General features: G+C 64.4%; 3 protein-coding genes across 3 annotated transcripts in view; 1 reads left to right on the forward strand and 2 right to left on the reverse strand.

Moving 5' to 3' along the window:
• The window catches only part of Lhcf63 (light harvesting protein), a gene marked incomplete at both ends in the record, with an annotated part of 1,195 nt that extends 278 nt beyond the window's left edge, over positions 1-917 (reverse strand). The window contains 2 exons of the mRNA XM_005793089.1: positions 59-120; positions 169-917. Coding sequence (XP_005793146.1) covers positions 59-120; positions 169-917 — 811 coding nt within the window. The remainder of the gene's footprint in view (positions 1-58; positions 121-168) is intronic.
• A 2,686-nt stretch (positions 918-3,603) lies between these two features.
• On the forward strand, positions 3,604-6,094 carry EPSPS2 (EPSP synthase; the record flags this gene model as incomplete). Its single annotated transcript, XM_005793090.1, has 9 exons — positions 3,604-4,042; positions 4,111-4,280; positions 4,349-4,393; positions 4,541-4,670; positions 4,745-4,918; positions 5,033-5,158; positions 5,293-5,378; positions 5,452-5,500; positions 5,706-6,094. Coding segments are annotated over 9 exons (1,396 nt in total), but the record flags the coding sequence as incomplete, so codon positions are not given.
• Positions 6,095-6,701: 607 nt separating this feature from the next.
• Positions 6,702-8,016, reverse strand: EMIHUDRAFT_222469 (hypothetical protein; the record flags this gene model as incomplete). Its single annotated transcript, XM_005793091.1, has 3 exons — positions 6,702-6,935; positions 7,003-7,521; positions 7,711-8,016. 3 exons carry the CDS (start codon positions 8,014-8,016, stop codon positions 6,702-6,704), a joined length of 1,059 nt encoding a protein of 352 aa, XP_005793148.1.
• Positions 8,017-11,423: the final 3,407 nt, after the last annotated feature.

The following is an 11,423-nucleotide window of genomic DNA, read 5'->3' on the forward strand; positions in this document are numbered from 1 at the left end:
GACAAAAACAGGGGGAGGGGAGTAATCCACCGGAGATGCCCATCATTAGCAGAGCGACCGTTGTAGCGCTCGAAGGTGAAGCTAACAGGTCTTTCCGAGGAAGAGCTAGTCCTCGCCGACCTGCGGCGGGGCAGGGAGGGGCGCGTGGGAGGGGGGCGGCAGATTGACGGGAAGGGGGGGGGGGGGGGGGCGAGGGTAGAATGGTGTGTGGGGAGCGGCGGCGGCGGCGGCACCTGCTTGGTCGAGCCGTCGCCAAGCCAGACGTCGTAGCCGTCGGGGTAGCGCGCCCACGCGACGCCCTCGGGGACGACGTCACCGGGGTCCTTCTCGGGGTCCTGCTTCAGCGCGTACACCTCGAGGAAGGAGATGAAGAGGACGATCTGCAGCCACGCCGAGGTGGGCAGAGCCGCCCACGACGCAATCGCGCCGCCGGGCAGGTCGGAGAACTTGATGCCCTCCGCGAGGGAGAGGTAGCCGGGCCAGCGGATGCCCGAGTAGGTGGTGATGACGCCGAGGAAGGCCGCCATCGCGAGCCGCCCGTGCTTGATCTCCATCTCCACGAACCTGCGGTACCGCTCCGGCCCCTGCTCGCGGATCTGCAGCGGGTCCCAGCGGCCGATGGGCGGAAGCACCCCGATCTCGTCGAACTGCGGGACGAAGGTGTCGACCTCGACGTACGGCTTGCCGGTCACGTCGACGAACGAGCCAGCGGTGCGGCGGGTGGAGATCTTTGCGTAATCCTTGCCGCCGCCGCGCTTGGCCGCCTTGGCAGCCTTCTTGACGGGCTTCTTGGCCGCCTTCTTGGGCGCCGCCGCCTTGGAGCCGGAGAAGAACATCTCCGGCGCCGGCGTGCGCACCGCCGCGAGCGGCGCGACGGGCGCGGTGAAGGAGAGGGCGACAGGGGCGAGCGAAAGCATTGCAGGCGATTCTCAGGAGCGATCTGCCCGACAATTCAGAGGATCCCGAGACCTCGGGAGTAAGTTGGCTGCACCCATGAAGGTTTTCCACACTCGTCAAAGGAAAGAGGCGCATGAAGCGCGAAATGCAAGCCAACTGCAGAGAAAAGAAAGAGCGCACCGCCCATACTTGGCGTGAGGACCGCCAGTGGAGTTGGGAGTCCACAGACAGTGCACCACCGCGCTGCGAGCCTGTCGTGGTTGGGAGAGAGAGATTTTTAGCATTTTTAGAGTTGTTGCGTGGTTGGTGTCGTGTCCCTTGTCAGGAGCAGGAGAGCCCCACCTGTGCCCCTGATCGTCCTTCCAAAAATCCTGCTCGTGCAGATTCGGCTGAGGGCTACAGTTACCCGACCTCCGTGTGGATTTTGTCAAACGAGATTGAATCTTGGAATCTGCTGATTTTCTCCTTGACGTTCCCTTCTCGCTTCTGGCTCGCCGCGCTCGCTGTACCTAGCGGCCGTGACTCACCTGCTTCGGGCGCGCTGCTCCTCGGGGATGGCGAGAAGCGGCAGAGGTGATGCTCATAGCTGAGCTAGCCCCAGATGCCCCGTTTGCCCCACTGCGGCGCCGCGCTCGTGCCGGCGTGCAAGTGGGTACAATGCACCCCGTTGTAGGGATGTGGCGCGAGAGTGAACATCTCGCGCCTGGTCGCCTCGCTATAAAGAGCTAGCACTGTCTGCGCAGCCTGTAGGGCAGCATCGGCGTTCTTTTTGATCCGATGGTGCTTCCACTGATTGCACCGCGCCTCGCTGTGCCTTCTCGGAGCCGGGTGGAAGCGGCGGCCTTCCGATGGGACGCGTCCAAAGTGACCCATCCTGCAGCACATGACGACCGCCCATCGCGTGTGCAAGCGTGATCACGCGCTGCTGCACTAGCTGCTGCTGCTGCACTGGCTGCTGCTGCACCTGCGCCTGGGCGTGTGTGAAACCCTGCCACCGCGGGTGCGGCCGCGGCCGCAGTGGTGTAGGCGGACAATGATGATGCCGCGCGGGCGGAGGCGGACGCGAGGACGCTGCCGTCGGACAAGGGGTTGCTGTCATACGCAAGCACGAGCCGTCGGTGACGCGACGGCGTCATCACCGTTGGCCAGCTGCTAAGCGCGAAAACCTGCCCGTGTGTCGGATGCGTCCCCAACTTGTAGCGCTACATCTTTGGACACACACCGGCGGGCGCTTTCGAGGGCATTTTTAGCCCCCCGCTACCCGGTTGCACTCGTGCGACGTAGCGGGGGGCCACAACTACGTTTACGAAAACATAAGTAGTCCCGCGAGGTGTGAATTTGGCCGCCCCAGAAGCCCCCTTTCCATGGGCTTGATTTTGCGGCGCGTCCCCAAGAGCGTCCCAAACTTGTTTGGGCGCGAACCGTATCTCGCAACGAATCTCGCCGGCCTCACCGGCCCACACCGGCCCTCACTTTGACCGACGCTACCGTCCCCGCTCGACTGGCCGATGAAGAGCGACCCGTACGACGCGCACTTGTCGTCCTCCCTCCTCGCCACATGATGGCCGCCCCCCGACACCGACAGTCGCGCTCCGCACGCCTTCGAGGTCAGCTGCGGCCGAGCGACGATCGGCTCGCCTCCGATCGCTGGGCGCGGTCACTCTCCGGCCCATCACCCGCCTGCCGATCACCTGTCCGCCTCGCCGCGCGCGGGCCGCTCGCCTGCTCGCCACCGCCGCCGCGCGTCCCCGCGCCGCCACGCTTCCCTGTGCACCTGACCGCGCTCGAGCTGCGCAGGCAGACGGCGCGCTCTGGCAGACAGAGCAGCGGCCGCCCAGGCGGTCGCTGCTCCGCCCCGTCCGAATCCGTCCGCCCGCGCGTGCTGCTGCTGCCGCCGCCGCCGCCACCGCCGCCGCGTTTCCCCGCGCCGCCACGCTTCCCCGCGCCTGACCGCGTTTGAGCTGCCCGCAGGCAGACGGCGCCGCCTGGCAGACAGAGCAGCGGCCGCCCAGGCGGTCGCTGCTCCGCCCCGTCCGAATCCGTCCGCCCGCGCGTGCTGCTGCCGCCGCCGCCGCCGCTCCACCCGGTGCCCGTGTGTCGTGAGAGTTGCTTTGTGTATGTGTAATATGTGTGTGTGTGGACTTATATGTCACACTTGAGCCTCTATCTACGGTGTATGATACTCGAGTAGTAGACCGGACTCGGGTTTGGATGGTAGCGGGGGGCCCCGCCGGAGGCTGGTTACTGATTCTAAGGCAAGCAATGCAAAGACAGGTGGGCTGGTTTAGATCTAGAACCTCTTGGCCAGGCAGAGGTTTCCCTTTCATGTTGAGCAAGCTGGCGAACGAGGGGTGGTGGCCGCAACGGACGCTTGGGATGACGGATGTGGTCCGTTTTATTTATTAGAATTAGTGCTTGAGCAGCCGGGCGGTCGCCGCAGCCACCTCGAACGGTAGCTCGTCGAGCCACTCGCCGAAGGCGCCCTCGTCTTGCGCCGCGGCGTGGAACTACTTTTTCTTTTTGCCTCTGTGTAGTGTGTAGCAAGGGGCTCTGCAAATGCGAATATGCTACCAGGTCACAGTATGGGTTCGGGGACTGTTCACAGCCAGTGCGGGGGTAGGGGACCCGGCCATGGGTTTCTTTTTCGGTAGAGGGCGAAAAAAAAACTCGTCGCGATGGCCATCCCGAGAGTCAGCATAATAGAGCTATGCCTCTGCCCGACCTAATCGAGGTTGTGCCGCTCAGCCCCGAGGCGCTGGCGCGACTCAAGGCGGCGCCCGCCCAGATTGCCATCCCAGGGTCCAAGTCCATCACCAACCGCGCAATCGTGCTCGCTGCGCTCGGCGACGGCGCTGTGACGCTCCAGGGCGCGCTGTGGTCCGAGGACACTGAGGCGATGACTGAGTGCATGCGGACGCTCGGCATCAACGTCGAGGTGGCGGCCGACCCACTAAATGCGGCCAACCGGCGGATCACTGTCCACGGCTGCGGCGGCGTGGTGCCTCCGGGCGGCACCGAGGAGGCGCCGACCGAGCTCTTTGTGGCGAACGCCGGCACTGCGGCCCGCTTCCTGACGGCGATGGTGTGCCTGGGGAGCGGCGTGTACCGCCTCTCCGGCGTCCCGCGCATGCACGAGCGGCCGCAGGCGCGCTAGCCACTCAGTGGACATCTTCTCAGAGCCCTCCTCGAACCTTCTCGGAAGCTTCCCCACAGGCGGAGCTCGTCCGAGCGCTGCGAGCGCTCGGGTACCGCGTCGACACGCCCAATGAGCGGCTGCCGGCGCTCGTGCACGGCGGAGGGCCGCGGCCGGGTCCGGTGCTGGTGAGCGTGTCCGACTCGTCGCAGTTTGCGTCCGCCCTGCTGCTCTCGAGCGCGCGCGGCGGGTGGGTCGTCTCGGCGCGGGTGCGGCACGCCGTGAGCTGCGTCTCTTCACGCCATTGGCCGTGAACAGGTGGGTCGTCTCGACTCCGGAGGGGTCCAACCCGGACGAGCTCCCGCGCGCGATCCTCTGAGAGCGGCCCCTCTGCCTCACGGCGGAGGCGCACACGGGCGGCCGTTGGAGACCGTGTAGGCGCGGCGAGAGAGGACGCGCCAGCGGTGGAGAGCGAGCCTCCTCGGAGCCCGTTCGGAGCCATCCCGGTAGGTACGTCGAGATGACGCGCCGGCTGGTGGAGACGTTCCCGCACGGCGGCGGCGACTTCCAGGTCGAGCCGGACGCGTCCAGCGCCAGCTACTTTCACGCTGCAAACGCGCTCTTCCCAGACCACCTGCCGGCGCGGCGGCCTGCCCCTCCCCTCGGAGCCCACCCCGTCTAGGCGCAAGCCCTCGAGGGCGACACTTGCGGTAGGTGCGCGTGCTCGCCTGCCAGCCCCCAAAGAGGGAGGGAGGAACCGGCTGGCAGATCGACGCAGAGTTCCCACGTTTGGCGCCGACGGCGGCGGCCGAAGGCGACAACGGTGGCGGCGACGGCGACGGCGGCGCGGCGGCCGATCCGGCCAAGCGAGCGAAGCTGGCGCCGCGTGTCATTTCGCGGCACGCGCCGACGGATTTGGGCGACTCGGTCACGATTGCCATGCTGGCATGTCCGCGACACGTCCGCGACACGTCCGCGACACGTCCGCGGCACCGGCCACAGGTGATGACGGCGATCGCCATCGCGCCGCTCGCCTCGCAGCCGCACGCCTTCGCTTCGCTCGGCGTGCTGCGCAAGCAAGAGTGCGAGCGCGTGGCGGCACTGAGGGACGAGCTGCGCAAGTGCAAGGTGATCGCCGCCCGCGAGGGGGGCGTGGGAAGGAGGAGGGGGGGGAGGGGGGAGGAGGAGGCCCGCACCTCGAGCAAGCGCCCTCCCGCCCCGCCCCTCCCACCTCTCTGCGGCCGCCCTCGCACACCCCTCAGGCGAGCGTCGAGGAGGAGGTTGCGACGGACACTCTCTCCATCGCCCCGACCGCCGCCGCCTCCCTCGGCGACGCGACAGTGGCGACGTGCGTCGACCCGGCGGCAGATGCTGCTCGCGCGACGATGATTGCGGTCGAGCGTGACGCGGTCTTGGCATAGGTACCACGACCACCGGATGGCGATGTGCTTCGCCACTCTCGCGCTCAAGGCGCCGCCTTCATGGACGCTTCCTAGACACTTCCTAGACACTTTCAAGACGCTTCATAGACGCTTCATAGACGCTTCATAGACGCTTCATAGACGCTTCATAGACGCTTCCGGACGCTCGCGAGGCGACACCGCCGCCGCCGCCGCCGCACCCGCGCCGCACTGCGCGAGCCGCGCCCCCCTGACGCGCGGTCGGGCTGCGGCAGGTGCGAGGCATCAAGATTGAGGGGCCGCGCTGCGTGAGGAAGACGGTGCCCTCCTTCTTCCAGATCCTTGCCGCGTCGCCGCCGAGCGGGCTGGGCGTGGAGGTCTGGGAGTGCAACGCCGCCACGGGCGAGCGGCTGCGGCGGCTTGAGGCTCCCGAGGACCTCTTCGCCGCGTGAGCCAGACGTTTTAGGATACGCGATCGCGCACGCACACGTACTCCTCATCTTTGAAGCATGTGTCATGTCCATGGCCGATGATGCGATGAAGGCTGAGATCCGCGTCATCTGTGCTGGGGAGTCTCGCGCTCGTTGCGACGTTGGCCACAGTTCTACGGTCTTAAACGAGTCGCACTTTCTTGTAGTAATTGCTGCGTCCACATTTTGCACATACCACATTGTCAGCATTCTTGTCTCTTTTTGCGACACGCGCGTTTTCATTTTTTATACCGTCATGCGTCAATGTGTGCGCGCGGCGCCGCCGCGAACCCCCCACGGGAACCGCCGTGGCGGCGTGGGCGGGGCGCCAGAACCGCGGGCAGAAGCGCACCGTCAGCCGCTCCCACTGCTGCACCCTGCTCGGTCTCGGCCTCTCTGTCTCGCGCCTCTACGGCCTAGGGCTGGCCTAGGGTCTCGCGTGCGCCCCGGCCGGCGCGCGGCGACGGCCGACGAGTCCTCACCGACGAGCCTCGAGCTCCGAACTCTGTACGACTCATCTCTCGAGATAAGAGCATAACCATAAGACCCTCGTCACTATGATCTCGTTCCCGTCCTACCAGAGAAATAACGCCAGTATGACAGTAAGCACCCCGCACTCTCCTACCCACCCACCCCGCACTCTCCTACCCACCCACCCCGCACTCTCCTACCGTCACCCACCCCGTCTAGACCCTCTATAATGCCCGTAGAGTGCGGCGACGACACCGAATACAGATGTACGGGCTTTCGCAATGCACCGCATGCGATTCTTGTTAGAGCACCACCTCGGACTTTCGGGGCTCACGCGCCCTCGGCCCGTACGTAGTCGCCCTGACAGCCGGAGCCGCTGGCGCCCTTCTCTGAGAGGTGGCCGCAAGCCACCGGGCACGTGAAGAGGGTGAGCGCGGCGAGGGTCGACACGGCGAAAAAGGCGATGATGGCGTAGCCGACGTACTCGAACTTGTCGTTGATGTCCTTCACCGCCAACCAGAACGGTCCCTCGAGGTGCCTCGCCTTTTGGACGCAGCCGAGCACCTATTACGGCAAGTCTCGCGCTCTGCGGATCTCTGCGGATCTCGCCGTCGCGGGTCCGCGCGACAACCTCCAGGGCACCGACAACGAGCGCGATGAGAGAAGAGGTGGCGGTGAGGTACAGGTTGAAGAGCCGGCGGCGGCCAGCGCTGATGCCGGACCCAGACCCGCCCTTGGCGGCAAAGCCGTACGCCCAAGACATGAGGAGCCCGTCGAGCGTGTCCACTAGCGACATGCCCGTGGCGAAGAGGAGCGGGAGGAGGAGCGTGGCGGCGGGCGGGATGCCCTGGGACGGGCTCATGCCTGCGAGCGCAAGGAGTGCGATCTCGCTGCTGGTCTCAAAGCCGAGGCCAAAGAGGAAGCCAAGCAGCAGCATCTTCCACTCGCTGTCGATGGTCTTTAGCAGCCCGCCACAACACCGGACAAAGAGGCCGCCGTGCGAGTGCTCGCCCGCGCCCTCGCCGCTTCGTGTTTGGGCGCACGAGCCGCTCAGGCTGATGAGGTTGGCCGTGCCAATGGCGAAGAGTACGACGGCGCTCACGATCTGGCTGACTAGTTCCCCCACGCCCTTTGCAGCCTTGAAGTGCTCCTGTGGTGAGAGCGATGGTGGCTTAGGTGGCGGGCTGAGCGGCAACGAGCAAGAGCAGTGGTGGCTCAGGTGGCGGGTTGGCCGGCGACGGTAGTGAGGCCGGCGGTGGCGAGGGCGGTGGCGACGGGGGCGACGAGCCTGAAAGTACTGCGAGCCGAATGCGGTGAGCAGGCAGATGAGCCCGACGACTGAGGAGTGGCCGAGCGAGAACCAGAGCCCGGTCAGGAGCGGCTGGCGGCCGTCGGCGATCAGCCGCCTGGTGACGTTGTCGATGGCTGCAATGTGATCCGCGTCCACGGCATGCCGCAGGCCAAAGGAGAGGGCTAGCACTCCGGCCGGCACGAGGGGAGGGTACGACTGGCCGACGACGAGCAGGAGAGTGATGGCGATGGCGTTGGCCGCGGCGAGGAGCAAGGTGATGTGCAGCGCGCGCGCCTTGATCTGAGGCGCGGTCAGGAGGCCATCCTCGAGTAGGCCGCGTGCGTCGACTGCCATACCGTTGTGTCGACGTGGACGTGCGCAGTGTTCCCGGTGTGTGCTCATACCAGCCACTGATAGTCGTTACGGAGCTGACTTGCACGCTTGGAGCACGCTTCTGCAGGACGGGACTTCCGAAAGGCCGCGGCTACAAGGTTTAGGGTGAGGGCGGGGGGGGGGGGGGGGGCGTCGAGTGTGTTGTTGTCTATCTACGTGCACGGCGATGTTTACGAGCGTCACTTTGTACCCACCCCCTCTACTTCGTGGGGACCCCCCCGCCGGTCGGTGGTCTGCCCCCGAGGTGGACCGGACCCCCCCTCCGGTCGGTCGCTCTCTCGGCGGCGGGAGGTGTGACGACCGACCCCTCGGTCCGTGTCCTTGTGCCGTGAGCCCCCTCAACGCTCTCTCCCCCTCCTCGTCTTAGCGAACCCAACCGCCACACCACAGGCTTCGAAATCGCCGGTTTTCGCTATGCAAACTAGTTACGCAACGAAGGAGGCTCGAGCCAGCCCGACTCACATACGTGTATGTGGAGCATCCACGCGGCGTAGTTAGGCCTGATTGTGCTTGCCGTCGCTCTGACCTCTGTACAATCTCTGTGGCAGCGCTCCACACTCCAGTTCTACACAGTACGCGCGCATCGTCCCTTCCGATGAAAATATACTTGCCAGCGCAGATTTGTGATCGAGACACATCGCCTCCGCCCTCACCGCACACCGGGCTCACATCGGCTCGACGTGGGCGGGGACATTGACGAGCTTGTGTTCCGACCCAACGTTAACTTCTCTAGACACTAGAGCGCAGCCGCTCCGGACGAGGAGTGATTACACGGGGGGAGAGGGCGCTTTTGTGCCTCTAGTATTTCGAGAGACTAATTTATTCACAGCTGCGGCGAGCGTGTGCGGTGTGACCCACGAACCAACCTGACCGACCCTCCCCCCCCCCCCCCCCATGGCCATGGCCCATGCATCGGTCTGCGCTCCGAGTCCGACCGACCGGACCCCCCCTCCGGTCTGCGGTCTTCCGCGGCCGTCGACCGGACCCCCCCCTGCGGTCGGTCGGTCTGCGCCTGGTCTGCGCTGGGCGCTCAAACCCTAGCTCAAACCACGAAGTCGGCCTGTTCACTACCTGTTCACTACAAGATGACGCTAACATTAAGGATTCTTTTCGCCTGGCTGTGTCGTGCCTGTCGGCTGTGTGAGAGAGAAAGGGAGTGTGTGTTGGGTTGGTTGGGAGACTCTCTTCTCTTGGTTGGTGGGTGGGTGGGGGAGGCTCTGAAAGAAAAAAGAAAAAAGTGTTACTAAAAATCTCTTTTGAAAGAAAGAAAGGAGGAGACATCCCCGAAGAGGAAAGCGAGGCCAGTCAGTAAGTTTGTTTATCTTCGTGCGCGCCAGTCCCATGCCCAGTTAAATAAATAAAACCGACACGCCAAACGAGGGGTGGGAGAAGGACAGGGTCCCCACCTGCACGAGTAAAAGAAAGAAAGAAAGAAAACAGACAACCCAAGGGAGGGATGGGAGGACGGCACGCCGCCACCACACAGGGATTTTAAGGAGAGGTGTGTGGTGCGCTAGCCGTCGCCCACCCTAGGGAGTCTGCCTCTTCCTATCTCTATTCGCAGTCTCTCTCCGATTCTCGCTGCAACCTTCATGCCACCTCGCGGTCGTCCCACTCTCGTCGTTCTCTCCCTTGTCATTTCCTCCTCTGTCGCGTCGTTCCCTTCTGCCTCGTCCTGTGACGCCGCCGCCTGCCGGTCCCTTGTTCTCGCGGCTTCTTTCGCCTTTCGGCGCAACTCCGTCCTCCTCGCGGCGTATCCTGGCCCCTCGAGTCTATCGAGCTCCCCTCGCGCAAGGACCACGTTTCTGACTCCCACTCCGATCATTTGCCTACAGGTCATATTGTTGCTCAGGTCCACTCTCTCTTCGAACACTCGTGCCTCTACGGATGATGCCGGCGCTGGGGTCCCCTTCGGATGCATCGTGACATCTGACAACTGGATTTCCACTGGTTCGTCCTCCTCGGAGTCATCTTCCCCGTCCTCCTTCCGCTCGGCTCTTCGCTCGGTACGTTCGGTGTGGCTCACCCTCCATGCCGTGAACAGGCGCTTTATCCACCCTATATTCTTCTCTCGTTCCTCTGCCCGTGCCTTGGTCTTGTCGTTGTTTCGCACCCATGTCTGTATGGCAATCGAGGCTGCCTTCCCCACTACCTGTAGTTCACTCGTCACCTCTCCCGCGAGCGGCCCTTCTCTTTCTTTCGGGTATGCATGGAGTCCGTGAGTGCGGGTAGCGTGCAGGCAATCACGGGCGCTATTTTGTCGTACTCCTCTTCGGCGAGCGCTCCAAATCTAGACCCTTTCGCCTTTAAGGAGGCTGCCCTCGCTCGTCTCAGGAATGTGGCGGTGTCTTTTGAGTCCGGCGCCTCCCGTTCAACTCTTGCTGTCGCCCTCGCTGTGTGTTTGTCGAGCTTCCGCATGAAGTGACGCGCCTCTTCCTTATTTCCAGCGCAGCTGCCGCTCAGTATGTGCGCCAACCTGCACGAGTAGAATCTTGGCAGCGAAAATTCTTTTCTTTAGCAGGCCTTGTTCGCGGGCTTTGCGCGCACCAAGGACTCAGAGCTCGCGCCACCCTCCGGACGCCCATATGCGCCAACTCGACGAGGAGGCTGGCGAAGAGAGCTGCGTTATTATCAAGCAAGACTGCAGCAGCGGCGGATGACGACCGGGCGGTTGTGGTCGCGGCGGGAGTGCTCCGCCTCTGGTACGCGTGTGCATGGCGATTCCAGGCCCGCTCCGCCTGCCGACCACGTTGCTGCTCTGCTTCGGCAGCGCTTACGCCATCGTCCACGTCTGCTCCTTTGCGCTGAGTGCGGCGCTCTAGGGTCAGTCGGCAGCCTTGCAGCGCCAAATGATGTGACCACGCCCAATCGCTCTCCTGCGGCGCGTGGTCCTGAGCGCACGCGCTGTGCCCGGCGCACTTTTCTCGCTACGCGGTAGAGGTCTTCGGTTTTCGGTCCGTCGCTCTGAAAGAGCCTCGCCCACCTTGACAAGGCGCCGAGGCCGTTCAGGAATGGGGCATTTTTTTTTTTGAATTTTGTCACTGACAGAAGGACCTTTGGACTGTCCAGTGCATTTCGGTTCCCCCCAAAATCCAGAAACATCATACACATATAGCCGCGCGCCGCATATCTAGAGTGCGCCAGCACGACGCGGCGAGGGGAAACGGCGCAGCTCCCTCCGCGCTCTCTCTGGTGCATGTCTGTGGGACTAACTCTCTCCGAATATGGCTTCCTCTGAACACGCCGCGCCCGACGGGGCCGGCGCGCCCCGGCAGGTCCGTCCCAGAAAATCGCTGCCTCCCTCCCCTGAGTCCCGCCTTTGGCCGCGGCTCCAAGCTCGGGCTGGGGAGGGAAGGGGGGGGGGGGGG

Source organism: Emiliania huxleyi (assembly GCF_000372725.1).
Source record: "Emiliania huxleyi CCMP1516 unplaced genomic scaffold EMIHUscaffold_103, whole genome shotgun sequence".
Lineage (NCBI taxonomy): Eukaryota > Haptophyta > Isochrysidales > Noelaerhabdaceae > Emiliania > Emiliania huxleyi.